This window comes from Hypanus sabinus, chromosome 30 (genome assembly GCF_030144855.1).
Source record: "Hypanus sabinus isolate sHypSab1 chromosome 30, sHypSab1.hap1, whole genome shotgun sequence".
In the NCBI taxonomy this organism is placed as follows: Eukaryota; Metazoa; Chordata; class Chondrichthyes; order Myliobatiformes; family Dasyatidae; genus Hypanus; species Hypanus sabinus.
In genome coordinates, this window is record NC_082735.1 from 18,678,767 (window position 1) to 18,702,206 (window position 23,440).

The 23,440-nt window shown below is 39.6% G+C and overlaps 1 protein-coding gene across 2 annotated transcripts in view; it reads left to right on the plus strand.

The window, feature by feature from the left end:
- angpt2b (angiopoietin 2b) overlaps positions 1-23,440 on the plus strand; it is a 228,559-nt gene that overhangs the window by 193,251 nt on the left and 11,868 nt on the right. For both annotated transcript variants that reach the window (XM_059954378.1, XM_059954377.1), the window contains exon 9: positions 15,769-15,899. In XM_059954378.1, the coding sequence (XP_059810361.1) occupies positions 15,769-15,899 (131 nt within the window). The remainder of the gene's footprint in view (positions 1-15,768; positions 15,900-23,440) is intronic.

Sequence of the window (23,440 nt, forward strand, 5' to 3'; positions counted from 1 at the left end):
TGGATAAATTCAAATCCCAGGGTATTAGAGAAAACGTGTTAGAATGGATTGATAATACAGTTAGGTTAAATGGATTATTTCGGACAAGGAGGTAACTAATGAAGTACCACAGGGATAGGTTCTTGTCCTACAAATATTCATGATTCACATTAATGATCTGGAGTAAAGAATGGCATGTAAGGTTTCCAACTGAGTCACTGATGAGAAATAGTTGGAAGGGCATGTTGTGATAATGATACTGCAATCAGATATCAATAGAGTAAATGAGTAGACAAAAGACTGAAGAAGTGTAGTTTAATGGGGGTGATTATGAGGTTGCAGGTTGATGGTTATGAATAAATTTTTGTTTAGTCTGCAGGTTCTTTTGTTCAGTGATGTAAGACTTTCTATTCCAATAGTGAATAATTTTCAAATAATTTTAGGGCTTCAGAGCTAAACATCAATTTGAAGGGATATTGCTCATTGGTGAACCGTGCTGTCATTCAAAAATTTGAGGTAGCCAAACACATTGCCCTTCTTTGTAATTCAATGATGTCACCTAAAAGTTATTGAAATGCAACTGTGTTCTGAGACCCACAGTAGAAATTTATTCGCGAATTCTGCAGATCCTTCTCATACGAAACAGTATTATTTAAATATGACCAGAAGAATTTAATGAGCCAACAATAAATCCTGAAAAATTGCACATTGAAAGTCTGCTGACCAATGTTTTGATAAAATCCCAAAGACCGCAACAAAGAGATATTGGGAATAAAAAGTCCTGGAGAATCTGTTGTGGGATTTTCATATTGTTTGGTCAACTTTCCCATGACTTGAGCTCCACTAGGTTTCAATTTACAACTCACTGTGAAAAGATTGTTCCAAAATACTATAATGCCTTTGGACTAAGTCATGTGTATGTAGTCCAAATAATATTAATCAACATAACACGTCCAGGATATACCATTTCCATGTTAATTTTTATTGTTTTGTTTTATTCCTCTAGTCCTTTAACACAATGGCAACCAGGTTTAAAGGAAACAAGCCCTTTAGTCAACATTGCCATTGTCAAATGTTCATATAATTTAGAATGAGAATTTTTTGGTCTTTTGAGGTCATGCCAGCTCTCAGAACAATTCTAGCTTTCTGTTCTTCCATTTATTTCCATGCTTCTCTCTTACTCACTCTTGAAGTTCTTCTCGTGCCACTCACCTACCTGAGAGACAGTTTAAAGAAGCACGTTAAATCCACATCTACAGAAGCACTACATCTCTGGAATGAGGGAGAAAATCAATGCACTTTGGAAATGCTTGCTAGGTCTAAGCAAAAACATGCAAACTCATATAGACAATACTTGACATCAAGATCACTGGAGATTTGTGCCAACTGACTAAAGTAAATTGTACATCATATTTTGTATTGTTTTGGAATGCAATGAAAAAGATGGCAGATGTCTTAGAAAAATCCACCCATTTATGGTTTATGCAGCTCATCCTAGTGAGGGTGTAAGGGAGTCCAAAAAAGTAAAACCTGCAACTTATGTATGTGAAAACCAAAACATTCTCAGCATCTTGATTGTGAGAAATGATATAAGCTTTCATAAGGCAGCACAACCCCGGACCCATCAATGGCACCAGGATTTGCTGATCGACTGTAAGAGGAAAGTTTGTTATGAGGTTACACAAGAGGTACATCAGGAAACTGTAATAGAGTAAAAAAATTCTCCTTGGTTTTTTTGTTCAGCATACTGCAGAAGTCAGTTGTCATGAATTTGTCAAATTTGGATTAAGTGCCTTACTCATCCAAAATAATAAGTATCCAACTGGTATCATTTATACTCCAGTGGCATTTGCAGCTTGGTCTATGCACCTGTGTGTAAATGCACAAATGTACCATATTTATTCAGACATTACTTATATCAGAAGCAAAGCCAGGCATATGATCTTTATTTATATGTACTCTCTAGAAGGTAGAATGATAGGCCAGAGTTGCAATGGTCTGACAAAAGTAAAACAGACAATGACTATTTAGGAGTTTCTGCAAACCAGTAATCCACAAAACAGCAATCTCATTAGAAAGAGTAAATATAACAAACTGGGAAATAACCTTGAAATCTTAGTAGCCATCCATCTTTAAGATGTGCTCCATCTAAATCAGGGCTCTGATTAATTCAATCTTTAGAGCATGTTTTTGAGCATTGAAGTACTTATTGCAGAGTTTACAAATGTGTCATGTTAATAATATGTTTTATCTGGTGATGATAAACGGTGCTGTTCATTACGTAGTACAGGTCAACCTTCATTAATCCGGTACTATTGGGACCTGAGGAGTGCTGGATTAGTGAAAATGCCGGATTACAGAAGGATCACATTAAGCAATAGCTAACCACCGCCTCATACCTTCAAAATATCATGTAAGTCAGTACGTTAGATAATAATGAAACAGAAATATTAAATGAGTAGCAAGTGAAATCTTAATAAAGTAATATACTGTACAGGCACAGATAAAATAAAGGGTACAGGTAAATGTACAGGAATTAACTTATACGGAGAAGTTGAGCACTTCCGCTTCTAAAGTGAGGTGTTTAATATACCTTCAGGCAAAGTTACATGTTTGCAAGAGTGGGGTTATCAGGATCATCAACATCTTCATTTTGAAAATGAGTGAAGCAGCAGGAACTGGTGCTGAAACTGGTTGGTGGCAGCACATCTGGGTGAGCAGAAGTTGATGGCACTGGATTTTGATGTGTTAGCTCTTTTGTTGCACTTTTTCTATCAATTGTTCTGAACATATCTTCCAAGGTAAGCTGTTTTGTATATTTTGGTCGCTCTCTGATTAGCTTATCCTGCAGCATATAAACACTCATTATTTCTTGTTCAGTTATAAAACTTTGTTGCTCTAATCCTTTCAGCAACTCACCTGTCAACTTAATTAGCCTGTCAATAGAAAGTCTCTCTGCTATAGCTTCCTCATCTTCATCACTGCTTTCTCCTCCAATATCTTACTTCTCTGGATGTACAACCTTTGCACAATTTCCGAGTCAGTATAATGATGAACAGTAGGCTGATCCTCATCTATATTCATCCATTCTTCAACATTGTCATCACTGAACTTTGATGCAAGATCCTTGACAGCAGGATTAGTTAGCTCTTGAGCAAAAGAAAACAATTCACGTATAATCTATTTTTCCTTGGAAACTCTAAAGTCATCTCCATATCTTTACCAGGTGCAGACTCAAACATTAAGCCTGGCCATAATCAATGCCAGCCATTCTTCAGTGTGGATGGCTCTACAGACCTCCAAGCATTAGCAGCACAGTAAATCATTTCTTTCATATTAAAATTTTTATAAATCCTTTGCCGGTCTGCCAGTATTAACTGCACTCAAAAGGTGCCTCATGAACAGCAAATGGTACTTCGACTTGAGAGAACGCAATATGCCATTGTCCAGGGGTTGAAATAATGACATACAGTTAGGTAGCAGGAAGATACTGAAAACATTTTTTTTTCGAGGAGTTCCGCTTTTGGGTGTGCCGAACATTTGTCTAAAACAAGCATTATTTTACAGTTGTAGTGCAGGCCAACAGAGTCACAGTGAGCTTATGCTTCGGGAACAAAATCATTTTCAAACCATTCTAGTGTGATGCTAGTTGTAGACAGACAGACAGACATAATTTATTGATCCCGAGGCAAATTGGATTTCGTTACAGTCACAATATAGCAATAGAAAACCATAAACAATTAAATAATAATTATAATAAGAATAAGTAAATTATGACAGGTGGAAATAAGTCCAGGACCAGCCTATTGGCTCAGGGTGTCTGACACTCCGAGGAAGGAGTTGTAAAGTTTGATGGCCACAGGCAGGAATGACTTCCTGTGACGCTCAGTGTTGCATCTCAGTGGAATGAGTCTCTGGCTGAACATACTCCTGTGCCTAACCAGTACATTATGGAGTGGATGGGAGACATTGTTCAAGATGGCACAACTTGGACAGCATCCTCTTTTCTGACACCACCGTCAGAGAGTCCAGTTCCACCCCTACAACATCACTGGCCTTATGAATGAGTTTGTTGATTCTGTTGGTGTCTGCTACCCTCAGCAAACATGATAGCACTGGCCACCACAGACTCGTAGAACATCTTCAGCATCGTCCAGCAGATGTTAAAGAACCTCAGTCTCCTCAGGAAGTAGAGATGGCTCTAACCCTTCTTGTAGACTATCCATTTTTGTTAGCATGGTAAATTACAGGAAATTGTGACATACTTTTGAAGGCCCTGGGACATAAACTTTTTCCAATGACCAGTAACTTACATCTGTGGGCTCCTGCAGCATTAGAGCAGCCTAGCAAAGTCATATGATCTCTCGATGCCTTATACCCTGTTGGCGATTCTGCATCTGCTGTTGTTAGTGTTCTTCTTGGTGTACATCTCCAATACAAGGCAGTCTCATCAGCATTGTACACCTGCTCGGAGCTTAATTTTTCATCAGAGACTAACAAATTCTGCTGTTGCTTCCTTGTCTGCTGGACGTTTTTCACCACACACTGCACAAAACTGTAAGCCATGACGCTGCTTGAACCGATGAAGCCAGCCTTCACTATAGTTACACTCATAATCTCGTCCTAGTTCTTCATGAAACACTTTTGCTTGTTCCTTCACCACATCTCCAGACAGTTCACCACCTTCAATTACACAAAGATTAAACCACATTATCAGCCCTTTATCTAGTTCTGAACTCCTTCCGTCTTTCATTGTTTTTTTTTGCGCGCATCTGTTTCTTTGAGCCACTATCAGCAAAAAAAAACGTAGCAGTTTTACTTTGTTTCTTTATATCGTACACTGTGGAAGGGCCAATGTTGTAACACTCACACAAGCTTTCCACTGATACACCACTGTCCAGTTTTTTTTTAACAGAATTCAACCTTATCTTTAATGGATAATGTGCAGTGTTTTCGCTTCACAGCATGAGGTGCATTTCCTTTACTCACTGGGGCCATAACTGGGGCCAAAAAAGAACAAATGATATTAATAAATGCAGGAAAACAAGCAGGAATCACCTGTCTGTGTTTACAAGAGTGGGCAACCAAAACAATGTGCAGCAGATTGGTACGGTGGCCCGGGAAATTTGAAATTACAGTTGCATGGAAAATTTGAAATCAGTGCCAGATTATCAAAGGTGGTCGGATTAGTGAAGGTCAACCTCTACTAATTATCTTTGCCTTGTTCTCAGAGTGAATAATTATGTATTGTAACATGCATTCCAGAAAGAGCTTTTCTTTTACTGTTCATTTTGGATTATGCCTATCATTATCATCATTTTCTGTTGTCCTTGAACTAATCGTGATCCATATTCTTGAACCACTGGAGTCTGAGAGTTGTTCAGCAGTGCATTAGAATAGAGAATTTCAGATCTGCAATCTAATGGGACAGAAGAATGTTTTCATTGGGCTGGAGAGGAATCTATAGTTCTCTTCCAGGCTGTGTCCACTTTGTCAATGACTTGTCCATGTAGATGGTAAGTGCTGTAGCTTTGGAATTTGCTACAATAGAAGCCTTGATGATTTTCATCCTATCGACAATGCAGTCTCCAATCACAATGTCCCATTGGTTCATAGGTTCAATGTCCCTTCAGGAGTCTGATGGCAGGGGGGAAGAAGCTATTCCTGAATTGAGTGTGTGCCTTCATCCTGTACCTCCACCCTGATGGTAACAATGAGAAGAGGGCATGTTCTGCAGGATGGAGGTCCTTAATGAAGGTGTCCTTTTGAAGGTGTCCTGCATGCTGGAGAGACTTGTGACTGAGTTTACAACTTCCTGCAGCTTATTACAATCCTATGCCGTGCATCACCATCTGAAGTTCTACCAGCAATAGGTGTGTCTTCAGCAAATTTATAGATGGCATTTGAGCTGTGCTCAGCCACACAGACATGTATCTAGAGAGACTAGCACAGTGGGCTAAGCACACATCCTTGAAGTGTGCCAGTATTGATTACTTTTTTTCCAATTTGCACAGACTATAGTCTTCCATTGAGGAAGTAGAGGATCCAGTTATAGAGAGAAATACAGAGGCCTAGCTTTTGAAGCTTTTTGATCAGAACCATAGGAATGATTGTGTTAAATTCTGAGTTATAGTCAATAAACAAGCAGCCTGATGTAAGTACAGGCATTGTCCAGGTGATCCAAGGCCACATGAAGAGCCAATGAGATCACTTCTGCTGCCGACCTATTGTAACGATAGGCAAAGAGCAATGGGTCCATGTTTTTGCTGAGGCAGGAGTTGATTCTAGCTATAGCCTACCTCTCAAAGTATTTTATCACCGTAGATGAGAGTTATACTGGATGATAGTCATTAAGCCAACTCACCCAGCTCTTCTTGAACACTGATATGATTGTTGCCCTTTTGAAGCAGGTGGAAACTTCTCACTGTAGCAATGAGAGACTGAAAATGTCTTTGAACACACCCACCAGTTAATTGTCACAGGATTTCGGAGCCCTACCAGGTACACCATCAGGGCCTGAGGTCTTGCGAGGCCCAGGTAACTATACTCTACCCAAACAAAGGGAGACTGTTATCCCTTCATATCTGTGAGGTATGAATGCTACCTGTTACAGATAGATGCAACCATGGATAGAGAATTTTTCATTATCTGAGGAGTTGCAATTGGAATTGGGCTCTACAATCATTATTGAATATTCCCACACTTGAGTTCATTATTGGAACAATTGAAGAAGGTTGGACCTTCATTGTCACAAGTTATAATACTCTGAGATTTCAGATAAACAAAAACCAAAATCTTCTTGCAGATATGACAACAGCCATTAGAAATCTTGATTTCTAATTCTCATTTAATCAAGTTCAGCGGTGCTACAAATGTTGCCTTGATGCAAATGGAAGTCATTCTTCCTCACTGCTGGAGTGTTAATGGCATTAGGGAATTGATGTAAATTTATGATCAATGTGGATTCTTTTCACCTGTTCCTTTGGTGATGGTGATTTAGAACAAACCTCCCTGATATTAAGTGCTCAGAATTACATTTCTGCTACTTAAATATTTGGACAGTTTCCAAAATTGGCAATCTTTTGATGATTCTTTTTCCTGTACACTTGCTTCAAAAGACAAATTATTCAAGGATTTTCTCTTTAATCCAGAAGACTGCTAAAATGCTGACAAGTCAGAGAAGTGCTTCTGGGTTTGAGCTCTATTTGAATATGGAAGTTCACTGCTCCAGCTCACAGCTGATTAGCTGAAATTTTCTGACTGTACTCTGACATTGTCCTCCTTGAGGAGTTTAGTGATTGAGGGCAGGATTCTGGAAAATCTGTCTGCATCTACACCTGGTTAATTCAAGAGCAGGTCAGTGCCTGTATTCATTTCAGTAGAAAGGCAGTTTTCAAAGGAGAAGAGTAAGTTATCCGTTATTTGTATGTTGAAACTGTTTTAAAGGTTTTAATGATTTTTTTTTAAACATTGCATTTTAAATATCTTAATACTTATATAAAATCTCTAGTGTGTTTAATTTTTAATGCCCATGAATATTTTTGAATGTGGTAAATGGAGCTGTGAAACTCTTTGACAACTCTGTCAGCCAGCTCAACCTGGACAAGTCAACTAATTTACCCTCAGAATGTTTCGGTGGGAATGCAAATTGATGAAGTCCCAAGCTGCTCAGAGCCTTGCTGATCAGCCTGAATCAAACTGCTGTCTCCAGTCGAGCTGGAGGTGGAAGGGAACCACTCCAGCAATATCTTGTGGATAAGCACACAGGGTGCACAGGCAGCAGGAAACTATGTGGAAATTTTATGCCTCCCCCAGCTCTGTAGATTTCAGGTTCTCCAGCCAAGATCACAGACTCACTGTGCAGCTTGTAGGGTGCAATTCATATGGCATATTCCAACATCATTGGAATAGAAATGTATATTGATGTCAATGCAGTCTAACTCTGTGACATCTATATCTTGTAGTGAGTTAATTAGATATTTAGAAATTGCATATTCAGGAAATGTGTCTTCCAATCCTCTTACATTATTTTACTTATTATTTTAAACCTACTAATTTGTTAGTTTAGTTTTCTTACACAACATTTACATTTGATTAATATCAGAGTCACCTGATTTAATACATAACTAAGAAATAATTGTATCTTGCCTCTATAATCTACTCTAGAATGACAATACAGTTGTATGAAGAATTAAAAGAAAGCGCACACTGGCGGGTGTCAGGCATTGGCAGTGGTGATGTATATTAATAGCGATAAAAAACACGTTGTAGCGGTGTAGCGCTACACGCAGCGCTAAAATAAAGACACTGCAGTCAAAGGTAACTTTATTCGAACTAAACAGCCTTGCATAAAGCCTCCCTCAACCCGTCCCCGTGGGCGCGGATGCTCCAAAAGACACGTACTCACAAACCCCCGTAGGCTATCTCCCTTAGCCGGAACGGTGGCTAATTGTAAGCTGTTTCGGATGTGCCAGGAAATGGGTCGCCACAACGTTTTTAGATTGTACAAGATCACCATAATCTTCAAATTTCGAATTACATTTCAAAAACTAACAAACTACGGGGAGCCGCAGCACAGAGATCAAAGAGCCGCATGCGGCTCCGGAGCCGCTTGTTGCCGACCCTTGGGCTAGACCTTAAAATGAATTCCCCTTGCTCATGCTATGTGAGCAGAGATTAACAAGTTCACATTACTCTGTTACATTCACATTCGGTCATGAAACAATAAAGAAAGACAAATAAACATTTACAATATTTTGCCTTGTAGTTGAGTTACTAAAAAGACTAACCCTTGTAGGCCAATTAAGCTAATCCACAATCACGCTGTCCAGCGCTGATCAATTTTCTTACAAAATCTAAAGCATCCACATGTAAAACACATTAAATTACTGATATTCTAGATTTACAAACAAGTATAAATAAATTTACATGGATATTATCAAATGTTATTCACATTTCCTCACCAAACATGGGAAAAGCATTCATACGTTGTCCTTTCTGGAACATGGCAGCTCTTCGTTCTACTCCACCCATGCAAAATGACATCACCTTTTACTCTTAAAGGCACAGGCAGCTATTTTAGCATTACTAAGGTGAATACATAAGTGCACTTTAACAATAAAATTATATTCAAAGGTCACCAGGTTACATATATGTCACCATATACAAACTGAGATTCATTTTCCTTCAGGCACACTTAATAAATCCAGTAACCATATTAGAATCCATGGAAGACCACACTAAAAGGGTGGACAACCAACATGCAAAAGATAACAAACTGTGCAAATACAAAAGGAAAAAAAAGAAATAATAATAATAATAAATAAATTAGCAATAAAATTTGAGAACATGTGATGAAGATGAGTTCATAGGTTTTGAGAACAGTTTAGTGATGGGACAAGTGAAATTGAGTGAAGTTATCCACTCTGCTTCAAGAGGCTAATGGTTGAGGGGTAATAACCATCCTTGAATCTAGTGATGTGAGTCCTGAGGCACCTATACCTTATTAATGTCGGCAGCTAGAAGAGTGCAAGACTGGGCGGGGGGGGGGGGGGGCGGTCCTTGATGATGGATGCTGCTTTCCTGAAACAATGCTTTGGGTAGATGTGCTCAATGATGGGGATGTCTTTATCTGTGCTCGACTGGGCCATATCCACTACTTCTTTTTGTATGACTCTACATTCAAGGGCATTTGTGTTTCCATACCAGGCTGTGAGGCAGCCAGTCATTATACTCTCCACCCCGCAGCTACAGAAATCTGTCAAAGTTTTAGATGAATCTTCACAAACTTCTAAGGAAGAAGAGGTGTGGCCATGCTTTTGAATTGCACTTACTTGCTTTGTCTAGGACAGGTATTCTGAAATGATAATGCCAAGGGATTTAAAACTACTGACCCTCTCCATCTCTGATCCCCAACCCCCCAATGAGGGGTGGCTAATGGACCTCTTGTTTGCTCCTCCTGAAGTCAATAAACAGCTCCTTGATCTTGCTGTCAATGAGTAAGAAGTCATTGTTATGGCACCACTCAGCCAGATTTTCAATCTACCTCCTATAGCCTCCTCGCTTTTGTAACCATTTCCTTCCAAGGATGACCATTATCTCTTTTTTCCCACCTCCTGCCCATTTAATGACATCTATTTTGCCCCTATATGTTGAAAAGTTCCAATTTTCTATGGTTTGGATCTTGTCCTTCCTTTAGTTTCTTGAAGCTCTTCAGAGTTAAAATGGTATTATCAAGCTATCCTTCATCTAGTTATCTCTGCAACTTCACTAACTTCCTGACCTTAAGCGACGGCACTTGTCAATAACTAATAACTACTGCATCAAGCGATTAATGACTTAACTGAAACGAACAAAACTCACATTGCTGTCAGAAGACCACAATTGATTCACTGGGAAGGGAGCAGGGAGAGGGGCAACAGGGGAAGGGAGAAAGGAGGGAACGGAAATCACCAGAGAGACAGAAGGAACTGGAGGAGGCTCAAGCAGATGTGTGCACGTCATTCATTCTTGGTATGTTAATACACTCAAGTCAATGACCTCGAGTGCTGCATCCGTTTCACAGCCAGTAAAATGTTACATATCTTTTCTTATAAGTAATTAATTCATATAATTCATTGTGTAGTTATTAACAAACACAGGAAAAATTAGAACAAACAGAGCTGTTGAATGCAGAGTTTATTCAATGGCTTTGATCACACTATCAATGTTGTGTAAAGGCAGGTGTTTATTTTCATTTAGATATTTTGCCAAAGTAATATTTCCAGATTTATCAGGGTTCAAGCAGAATTCTGATGATTTATTAAAGCATGTGCCATTAATATAAGAGACAAAGAGCAGAACAATCAATCTGCTACATTTTCTATAACTTACAATGTCCTATCATAACATAAACAATTCTTCAGCTGCAAACAGTACATATACATTACTATGGCATAAATGTCCCATATTCACTTCTGATACTGGAGCTATGTATCATATTTAGTTCCAGATTTTTCAAACTAAATTTAGAAAGTGTTTTCCAATCCATAGCACTTTAAATCTTTTCCTCTTTCTTATGCAGTACGTTATACAGTATATTAACTATTTTCAATTCTATCTGGTTCATGACATGTATCTAAGTTAAGATTATATGATTCCATTTGAAACAAGCCATGTGAGCTATACAGCAACTAGTCACTTCTTAAAGAAAAATCAATCTTCTACGCAGTGGCACAGTTGGCAGAGTCGCTGCCTCAAAATATCATAGGCTCAAGTTCAGCCTGATCTTCTGTGCTTTCTGTGTGGATCTTGTACGTTCTCCCTGTGATCACATGGGTTTCCTTCAGCTGCTCCAGTTTCCACCCACATCACCAAGATCTGAGGGTCGGTTGGTTGACTGGCCACTGTAAATTCCCGTGAGCATGAACGTGAGTGATAAAAATCTGGGTAAGCCATTGGCTATATAAGGACAATAGGTCAGTGTAAATGGGAGGTAACGTCTCAGAGGGCCTAAGTGCCTGTTTCCCTGCTGTATCTCTTGAAATATTTTTTAAAAGATCTTTTACTCAGTGACATTTTTGTGACATATCTAGTTAAAATAATTATTTTGGAAATTGGTGCACTCATAGTGTAACAAACAACAAGAAAATACTGAATTCAAAGGCAACACGAGTGATTGTGCAGATGCTGGAGATAAATAAAAAACACACGAAATGCTGGCAGAACTCAGCAGGCCAGACAGCATCTATGGGAGGAGGTAATAACGATGTTTCAGGCCGAAACCCTTCATCAGGAGGGAAGTAACATGGGATGGTCGAGGGGGGATAAGAAGTGGGGGGAGGGATAAAGTAGAGAGCTGGGAAGTGATAGGCTGGAGGGAAATGGGCTAGGGGGAAGGTAGAGAATTATGGGAAATAAAAGAGAAAGAAAAGTAGGGCTGGGGGGAGAGATAATAGTGAGGGGGGGAAAGAGAGAGAAAGAGAACCAGACTAAAATAATAGATAGGGATGGGGGTAAGGGTGGGGGGCAGGGGTATCAACGGAGGTCAGTGAGTTGGATGTTCATGCCAGCAGCCTCCTTCCTGCCAGCATGAACATCCAACTCACTGATCTCCGTTGATACCCCTGCCCCCCACCCTTACCCCCATCCCTATCTATTATTTTAGTCTGGTTCTCTTTCTCTCTCTTTTTCCCCCCTCACTATTATCTCTCCCCCCAGCCCTACCTTTCTTTCTCTTTTATTTCCCATAATTCTCCACCTTCCCCCTAGCCCATTTCCCTCCAGCCTATCACTTCCCAGCTCTCTACTTTATCCCTCCCCCCACTTCTTATCCCCCCTCGACCATCCCATGTTACTTCACTCCTGATGAAAGGTTTCAGCCCAAAATGTTGTTATTACCTCCTCCCATAGATGCTGTCTGACCTGCTGAGTTCTGCCAGCATTTTGTGTTTTTTTTAGAAAATACTGAAGTGAATTTTCAACTACTTGCCACTGCAGAGACCAATTACTGTCTTTGTTTAATGTTTAATATTTTAATACTTAACTGTTGTTTCAGATACAACTTCCTGTGCAACTTATGACCTTAAGTAATATGGAGCCAAGTATCTTGAAGTTTCGCTCTTAGTAATCTCTTTCCAACAATATTGAGCCCAACATTCAATAATTTGCATTGGGCTGATGGTTATGAATACATTGTATGTGGCTGAAGACAATGCATGTCCTGTTATCATGTTGAGTACAGAATTTGATTCCATTGAGGTTAATATTACATTTTTGATGTTGCTAACAAAGGCTGAATTTCCAGTTATAGCTTTCACTGTCGCTGTCTGATATCAAACCGAGCTTCATCTGAGGGGGTATTGGGATATATCATTAGTGATGTAAACTGAGGTCATTAGGTGTTTCAGGTCTTTCAACATCAGACACCCTCACCTGACTGACTCAGCCAGGGTTGACCAGGCCTTGGCTTGTGTCCCAGCATCATTGGTCCACGGATCACGCTTCTTGATCCATTGCATCATTGGTCCATTGATCACCCGTCTTGATCCATTGCATCATTGGTCCATTGATCACCCGTCTTGATCCATTGCATCATTGGTCCATTGATCACTCTTCTTGATCCATTGCCATCCGGAGGCTCGCTTTCCCACCGTCAAGAAAACATAATGGGCCTGACTATGTCGATCATCTCTCATGCCTTTCGTATAACACATACAATCGTCATGTGGCCATACTAAACTTATAGCAACCACACAGCTCCTACTGCAGCCACACCCCTTCTGTAAGGATCAAAGGATCATGAGGAACAATTTAACTGCTGGCCGCATGAACTATGATGTTGACTGCAGACTGGTTTCTGACTGGTCTCTCAAGAGATTCTCAGTGATCAGAAGATAATTGGTAGCTGTAGGACAAAAATCATAAGTTTATAATTTTTAATCTATAATGAAAAATATCAAAAAATAACAGAAGCACATGAGAGTGTTCTTAATTAATTACAAGCATAAAGAAGTGAAGAAATTAAAAGGAAACATCACCTGATCATATATCCTTAATGGAGTTGGAAACCCCATTCAGAAGAATGGTTGCAATAGAAATGCAAACTTTGACTGGCATAGAGCTAAAGTTTCAGATGCAGAGTACAGCATATCCATCCCTTCAGCTCTAGGTTGTAGAATGTCCTTCAACATAATAGAAGTCAATGGGTTAGGAAAAGAGGTTAGATGTCAGGTGTAGAATTTTCTGGCTCATTGCTGCCTATTCTGCGGCTAGCCAGCTACTCTTGACAAAGCTGTATGGTATGCCGGTAGGGTAGTATTGCAATTAGTTTACAGTGGCAGCAATCAGAAGATCATGGGTTGTTTCCCACTGGTGTCTACAAGGAGTCGGTACCTTCCCCCTGTGACCACATTGTTGCTCTGGTTTACTCCCACATTCCAAAGATGTACGGGTTAGGCTTAGTAAATTATGGGAATGCTAGGTTCGCACCAGAAGCATGCCTGATCTTGTTAACTGCTCCAGTACATCCTCAAACTGTGTTGGCTGTTGACACAAAAAGGTACATTTCACTGTATGTTTCAACGTACCAGTGACAAATAATGCTAACCTTGAATATCTTTAGCTGTTGGCAAATTCTGACACAATGACTTGATTATTCTAACTGAAACACCATCCAGGCATTCCAATAAACCTAATTTTTAATAGCTTCTTGAATGCTAAAAATGTATCCTGAAACCTTTAATGATCAACACCAACTCAACTGAGTTTTTATCAGCACTAGTGACTGTACAGATGCTGGAAATTTTGAGCAACACACACATAATGCAGGAGGAACTCAATGGATTGGGCAGCATATTTGGAAGGAAATAAACAGATAACATTTTGGATCAAGATCCTTCATTAGGACTCCAAATAAATGAATTATTTAAAGAAGGAAATTATTGATCGCCTGGAATGTCTTAGTACAGAATAGGGAAGTATGGTTCAAAATGGATTAACAACAGCAGAAGAGCAGGAATAACCATTAGACAGAATGGTTTCCAAAGTTCTGCCACATCAGATCAAAAGATTGGCAACTGAAACATGAAACCTGCAAAAAGTAGGAAATATCTTGACAGCTAGGAACTAATTAGTTCCCATGCAATGTACATTTTTAGGTTAGAGTAGGAGACAAAGAAAATGGGAAAAGTTTCGCTCCGAAACCACCATCCCAGTCCTCCTGAGCATTGACTTAGAGTCAGGAATGTGGGGCAAAACTTTATCATGCACAGCTAGTAAGTGAGGTTGGAAGTATGGTTGTTGTTTGTGCAAACTCAGCCAGTGGCCTGAAAAAGTAAAGTTGCACAATCAAACCAATCAGAGTTGTACCAATGTTGTGAAGGGTAAGATGATGGATATTGAAGTGATATTTGTAAATGCTGTGGTTACAGTGAAGTTTGAAGCTGAATAAAATCTAGGATTTATTGTAGTAGGATGTCTGGATATCTAAGACTTCGCTGAACCTTGTTCATACCTCTTAATAATTGCCATTTAAAGACTGAGGGAAGAAAAGTAAAAATGAAGAAGGTGCAGAATCCAAAAGAAAAGTGATGAAACAAACAAGGAGACTGAGAAAGAGAACAACAAGCAGGAAAGAAATGGTATTTCACAAATCTTCAAAACGAATTCACAAACTGCAGAAATAAGACTCTCTTTTACAAACGTACTTTCTGAGCAAGATATGTTTATTAGGAGTCATAGGACTCTATGACTGTAATAATAGTTATGCTGAAAAATAATGGTTGGGCACCATAGTCAGCACACACTCACTGGCTGAAGGGGCTGTATTGGTGCTGCATTTCTCTTTGATTCAATGTTACTAACAGTTAATTGCTAAATTTAATTCTCTGTCGTAGGCTTGGTGAGGCATTAACGTGCAAACCTCAGAAAAATGTAACACATCTGAATCTCAGGCAGGCAAGGAGCCAGTTTTACAAAGTTAATGACAGAACTGTGCAAATCAGCTGCCAAACTGTGCAATTTCACAATTAATTGGGTGCTCCTTCCTCATCAGAAATTATTGGCGGGGCCTACACACAAATGCGGAATGAAGTTGCAGAGGATTCTCGCACAAAAGAATTCGGTCAATGCAAACACTGGGATGACCATTGTGTACATTTTCCATCTTTTATTTTGGCCTGGGTCATAATAAGACATTTCTTTTCCCTTCATGTGTTTAAAAGAAAATAACAAAAAAAAGCATTCTACCCAGCCAAAGGGACGGCTGGCTATTTCTTGCATTCCTTCAATTCTGTGCTGTTTTTCTCACAGGCTCCATATAAAGGGTTACAGTGGAACAGCCGGGAGAACCAGCAGTTTCAGCCCCTCTGGTACACAATTCAGCACCAAGGACGTCGACAATGATGAATGTGGCTGCAAATGCTCCCAGATGGCGTCTGGAGGTAAGACAGAGGAGTTTCATTTTCCAGCTATCTGTTTTTCGTACTGGGAAAATGCTTTCAAAACATTGCAATTTCTTCAGTCTGACCTCCAGTTTTCAGACAAAAAAGGAACTGCAGGAGGAAAGTCACAGTAACAATTTTCAAAAAAAGACAATGCAAAAAAGATGATTACTTAGACCATTAAAATCAGGTGCTTGAGTCTGTCACTAATCCACTCATTTATATTTCAAAACAGGTTTTGGATTAACTCTCGATCTCACACTTATCAACATTAGGAGTGACTATCAACAGATTTAAATTTCTTTTAAAAGTCAAGAAGTTCTTGATCAAACTTACTTCTAAGACTAAGAATTGAAAAAGGAACACTAGGAGAACACTTCATGCCAATTGTAGATTCCCCTTACCATACTCAAATCATAATTTCTTTTTCCACAATGCCCTTTGTTATATGTCTGAGGTTCTTTAGTCTCAAATTATGTTTACTTTATTACAAATATTGCAAATATCATATTCACAAGCAACCAAATGGATAATTGGCTATGTTCATTTCATTCAAGATCCTACATCTGTTTCCACTAAAGGAAATAATGCTCAAATGTCACAATAAAGGAGGGAGGCATGGAGAAATTGGATCAAGTAATAATATATAAAGAAGATGTATTTGACAGTTTGGCAGCACTCAAGCCTGTACAATTGTGCCTGTATTGCAGAAGCTGAGAGGAGGGGTGGTGTATGATGACTGTAAGAGTGGAAAGGGCAGAAACTATACACAATCCATAAATAAAAGATGCAAAAAGTCTGGTGGGTTGCAGGTGGTCCGCTGATGTTCAGTTAAAAGTAAAGAGATAAAGCTGGCAGTTAAATGCATATCAACCTGGCGGGAAACTTCAAGAAAGAATGACTGCCAAATTCAGATGTTTCCTGGGCGCTAACTGGACAATACGTGCTCTGAAGTTTCCAGTTGTTATCTGAGACCCACATATTTTGCCAGTCATCATATTAAGTGATCTATTAGAGCAGATACTCCAGCATGCTGAAGGTCTGTAGATTTGACAAATCATAAAGGCAGTCAAAGTGCTACACTGGTTTGGTCCCTTCTATTGCCAAATTGGATCTCAGTGATATAGCTCATGCCACATCTGTTGGTTTGGCATTTCGCATTTTCTGAAGAATATCCTCATTATTTTCCCACACTCACCCATTCAACTATATGTCGTTCACGGGGATCGACAATTACTGGCAAAGTAGTTGCTGATTGATTTACAGGGTGTGTTGGTGTTTCCAGACATTGTGTTAGTCTGTAAATTCCAGAGGAGGAAGGACTGTGTTTACTCATCACTGTCCAAAATGCAGAGCAGGATACTGTTCAATCCATTAGGTCTGCTCCAGTTCCTGCCGCAATAATTCTGATTTTTTTTTCTCCAAATCCCTGCAACTCTCTCAGATGCACGTTAATTTTTTGTTCTTTTGCCACTTACAAATCCCTAATTCGTTTACCAGCACACTCTGGGATGTGGGAGGAAATCCACATTGTCACAGGCAAAACTTGCAAACTCTGCATAAACAGCACCCAGATTGAGCCAGGCTCCCTGGAACGGCACGGCAACAGATCAAGCAGCTCGACCAATTGTTGATCCCTTCATTAAAAAAAAATGGCATTATCAATTTCATTCCTGCATGAGGCGGTCATGCTAGGGAGATTGACAAGAAGGCAGGCAGACTAGGGCAATCCGCAAGAATGGGTGGGAGGGTTATGGCGGGTATGTCCAGCAAGGGGTCCCAACAAAGAAAAATATCAAGAGAACTAAATGAGATAAGGATATCAGAAGAGAAATATGATGCAAAGTACATAGAAAATGTACAATTTACAAAGATGTTGCCAAGATTTGAGGAGCTGGGTTATAGGGAAACGTTGAAAAGATTAGGAATTTTCCCTGGAGTGCAGGCGAATGAGAGGAGATTTGATAGCGATATACAAAATAATGAGGGGCATAGAAATGATAAATGCAAGCAAGTTTTGTTTCCCCAGTGAGGTTGGGTGAGACTAGAACTAGAGGTCATAGATTAAGGTTGAAAGGGGAAATGTTTAAGGGGAATCTGAGAGAGAACCTTTTCACTCTGATTGTGGTGTGAGTGTGTCAGCAGAAGTGGTGGATACAGGTTTGAATATAACATTTAAGAGAAGTTTGGATAAGTACATAGATGGGAGTGCTGTGAAGGACTATGGTGCATGCATGGGTCAATAAAACTGTGTAGAATAGTAGTTCAGTAAGGCCAAAGGGTTAACTTCTGTGCCGTATTGCTCTGCAACTCCATGATGTATTATGTCATAGAGCTCTACAACATAGCAGAGCAAATTCTAAGATCCCTCATGGCCCACAGCACTATACGATCTTGTAACTTTGGCAGCCTAGACTGTACTGATAGCTGCTTATCAGGAGGAGTTAGAGCAATGATCACCCTGTGTGTTCATTAAAAGGAATCCTACTTTTCCCAGTTCACAACTGCCATCTTTCCATTTTCCCCCGTCAATAGCAATCACATTTCTATTTGACCATCATTTTCGGAGGAAGACAATCAACATTAGCCTTGTCAAAGATGTTTATATTCTGCAAATGAAAACAAAGGAGTCCTAAAATGATAATAAGGGAAGCAATTACTCTACTGTCCTGTGCTAAGTTTGAGCTTTAGTCCCAGAGATGAAAGGCCCAGGTTTAATATTCCCTGTGGTGATTTAATTCCGGGTTTCTATTAAAAATAACTTGACATTTCAGTTAATATTAATTCATTTTAAATTAAAATTGCATTTAATCCTCTTAAATAACTACTTTTAGAAAATAAATATGAATATTAAATTTAGAAACCTTTTATGCTTAGTTTTACACAATAGCCGCACATTTGAAATTTTTTTACTGCATAAATAAACACAGGGGCTAGAATTTCCCAGAAACCAAATTTACAGCTGCAATTTCACAGTCATTAATCTTTCAGTTCAGTGTTGATGTAATTGCACATCAATGATATCAAGCCTATTATCTGTTGGTGTCTGGTGTGACAGCTGCTGTAAGCATAGAAATGGAACAGGTTCCAATCCATAAACCTCACGGTATTCATTATAAAAACAAATACTTGAAATGATTTCAAGATGGTAATCAAATCTCCAGATTCAGATCTCTCCTGCTTATCCATCAATCTGCTCACCGTGGCCACCTTGTTGCCTTTGCCTCTAGGAGGATCCATACTCTGTTCTCTAAGATATTCCCATTGGCATGGCTCCTTCCTTTGCTCTCACAAATCCCATCAACATTCAACTGAGCTTAGCTGCCATACAACAGGTTCAGTTGTCTGTCATAGTCTGTTAGTCTTTACTAAAATAATCTTTGCTACAAACGTATCAATGAGAATAACAAGCACTGATCCTCTTCATTTCCGACTGATGTTCTCAGAATTGGAATGAGATTTTGTTAACACTGACATATGACATGGAATTAGTTGTTTCCCAGCAAATGCACGTATAAAGAGATGGGTCTTCATTTTCCTGATAGTGTTAGTGAGAACAGGGCATGCCCCAGATGCTGAGGGCCTCTAATATGTTTACACCCATGATGAAGCTGGCCAAGTCCACAACCCTCTGTAGCATCTTGCAATTACCTGCATTGGAGGCTCTATATTAAGTGACAAAGCAGTCAGAATGCTCTCCACTGCTATAGGAATCTATGAAAGGACAGATTGCAAGCTTTGTTCTGAATATCTGAATCAGGTTCTCTTACATGGAGACTAATTAATCTCTAATATCTTTTGGTTTCTGTGTCTACCATTCCGTGTGTCAATTGAACTCTGCTGAATGCATTTTCCTTCTCCAGCTCTAATCATTCTACAGCTTCTGTGTTCAGTCTTATGTCTCCCATCTTGCCCCATTTATCTGCCAGTGTCACATCCCCCACCATCCCTGTTTACCTGCCAGTGTCACCCTGTTTACCTGTCCAGTATTACATCCCCACCTTCCCCTTCCCTGTCCAGTGTCTCATTTCCCACCTTCCCAAGCTTCCCCATCCAATGTCATGTCCTCCAACTTCCCCAGTTTTCATGTCCAGTGTCATACCTCACCATGTTCCCCAATTTCCCTGTCCACTGTCACGCCTCCCACCTTCCCAAATTCCCTGTGCAGTGGCATGTCCCTCGCATTCCCAGATTCCCTGTCCAGTGGCACGTCCCCTACATTCCCTAGATTCCCTGTCCAGTGTTTCATCTCCCAACTAACATGAACTCCATGACATTCAAATTTCTGTTTACCGCAGCAATATGTCATCAGATCCAACTTCTTCTTAACTTCTTCCTGCCATTGCTTCCTTGCATCCTAATACTTCTAACTCAAGATACACAGGCTCCTGCTTACACCCTGCTTGGCCTCAACCTGCCTTTGTAAAACTTCTCCAGACCATCGCCCCCTGCCAAGATTGTTATTATCTCTTGTTCAGCTTTCTCTGCTTTATGCCCTTTACTTCTCTCACTTCCTTTAGGATCCTTTTTAAAACTCCCCTCTTATTCAACCTTTGGTTACTCTGAATAATGTCATCTTCAGTTCGGAATGAATTTCTGTGAAGCCACTTGGGATATTTTTCTGTATGAGAGGCACCAGATAAATGGAAATGAGTTTTTTAATGTAGGCTTTTGAGCTTCTCAATTAGTTATTCTAATTAATCAAATGAGCAATCTTTCTCGCTACTTTTTGGCAATATAGTTATGCTTCTATTCAATGGAATTTCAAATGGACAGTTGACACTATCATATAGCTTACTTAAACAAGACTTACTGGACAATAAACTTCAAGGTCAAATTGTTTAAGTGTCAGGGATCTTTATGGCCATTATCTTGCAAAAGTAATTTCCATTTAGCGCACATACATTAAGCAGAAATTTTCCAATATCTTAATGACATTGGCTCTTAAATTCATATTTTTTAATCACCCAGCATGGAATAGATGATTAACAACAATAAATAATACTCTAATGATCTAGCACACCTGGGACTTTAATCGTTTGGGATTAGCAAATCTTCTGAATTATACTGTATTATTCTTATTAACACCATAACAGACATTTAATTTATTGTTTTGGTCATTACATAATAGTATAATAAGTTTCCCAAGTTTAAAGGGAATTTGAGAATGTGAGAAATGCATCCCAGGTTGGAGTAAAAGAGGAGAGAATTTAGAGCCCTGATGATCTGAATAGGGATTGAGGAACCTGACCATCAACTAATCAGAAGAGGTGCAGGAACTGCGGCCCTATGATTAGAAGGGAGTGTAGGAAAGGAGGAAACATAAAAAGTGGGGCCATTGAAAGAAGAAATGAACATAGGGACTGGAGCCTGGAATTTGCCCTTTGCTGGTTTCCAAAACAAGTTTTCTCTTTTGCAAAGTGACATTCTGCAGTGAATTTCAATCCTTATGATGTGACACAATATGTCAACACATGATGTGTCCTCTGCAATGTATTGAAGTTGAGTAATGAGGCAAGATTGGGTGGGAGGGGAAGTGAAATCCTGCAAACTAATCCATCTTAGTTACTTTTTTCTCTGACTTTCAGAAACATTCAGAAACTATTAAAATCAGTTGTTATTCAAACTATTAATGAGGATTTAATTATGTTTAGTTTTCTTATAACAATTCTCAGACACAAAAATACAGAAATGCTTTTAAGTAATTCAACAGAAATTAAAGGTAATTAATATGTACCTTGGTCCCACACAGCCATCCAACTCAATTGATATCAAGTTCAAGTTCAAATTCAGGTTCAGTTTATTGCTATTCAACCATTCTCATGTATGCTGCCAAATGAAACAAATGCTCATTCAGACCAAGGTGCACAACACAGTACGTAGAGCTCACACACATAACACATGCAATAATATTACCACAATTAAATTAACAAATAAAATGCATATATGTTACAAGTTCAAAGGTAAACAGTATAATCCTACTGGAGCTTCACACGTGATGAGACCTAGGTGGTGGCTGGGAGTTCAGTCGTCTCACAGCCTGGGAGGCTACGCTGTTTCCCATCCTAAAAGTTCCTGCCCTAATGCTACGGTACCTCCTGCCTGATGGTCAGGGGTCAAAGAGATTGTGGTACGATGGGATGGATCATTCACAATGCTAAGGGTCCTGCATATGCAGCACTCCTTATAAATATCTCTAATGGATGGAAGAGAGACTCCTCTCAGCAGTTCTTTGCAATTCTTTGACAAGAGACAGTAGGTGCAGAAGTAGACCATTCGGCCCTTTTAGCCTGCACCGTCATTTTGAGATCATAGCTGATCATCTACTATCAATACCCGGTTCCTGCCCTGTCCCCATATCCCTTGATTCCCCTATCCACAAGATACCTATCTAGCTCCTTCTTGAAAGCATCCAGAGAATTGGCCTCCACTGCCTTCTGAGGCAGTGCATTCCAGACCTCCACAACTCTCTGGGAGAAGAAGTTTTTTCCTTAACTCTGTCTTAAATGACCTACACCTTATTCTCAAAACATGCCCTCTGGTACTGGACACTCCCAGCATCTGGAACATATTTCCTGCCTCTATCTTGTCCAATCCCTTAATAATCTTATATGTTGCAATCAGATCCCCTTTCAATCTCCTTAATTCCTGCGTGTACAGGCCCAGTCTCTCTAACCTCTCTGCGTAAGACAGTCCTGACATCCCAGGAATTAACCTTGTGAATCTTGTAACCTTGTAGGGACTTGTGGTCAGATACAATGAAATTCCCATGCTAAATGTTGACACTGCCAGTGAAAGTTACTTAAAATGTGGGCTGCGGGGGGAGGGTGCAGAGCCTCAGTCACCTCAGGAAGTGGAGACGCAACTGTGTTTTCTTGACCAAAGAGATAGTGTTGAGGGACCAAATGAAATTGTCTGTTAAGTGCACTCCCAGGAACTTGGTGCTCCTAACTCTCTCCAGCGAGGAGCTGTGTGTGTGCAGTGAGGAGTAGTCAGCCTGCACCTTCCTAAAGTGATTGCTGTCGCTGAACCAGACCCAACCTGGTACTTGTTGTACACCTGTGTTGTCATGGAAAATTGTTTTGTCTTCGAACTCCCACATCAGCGTAATAAAGCATTAAATTCAAACGCTGTCAAGGTCCAAAAGCCATTGCCAGTTGTATAAGGTAATCCCAGCAGTTATATGAATAAGTATTGATGTTGCTGTTCAAGATTTGAAATTCCTTAAATTTTACTTATTTGTGTGGAATTTGTGCATACTGATCAAATAAAGACTTCTAAGTGTTCAGAGACTGTGAGGGGTCCATATGTATCATTATCCTGTTGTTGGGAATTTGTGTCCAAGTATTTTGTGAGTTGTCCTTTGCACTCTTCCATCTTTGTAGAAGTTGTGCCGATATTATCACGCCATAAACTGCATTCTTGGCTGCATGCAGAGACAGCTATCCGCTGCTCTGGTTCCAAAACTCGGTTTTATTGAAGTCAATGGAACTTAATTAGAAGCAGACTACAATGTACAATGCTGCAATATTGCACACTTC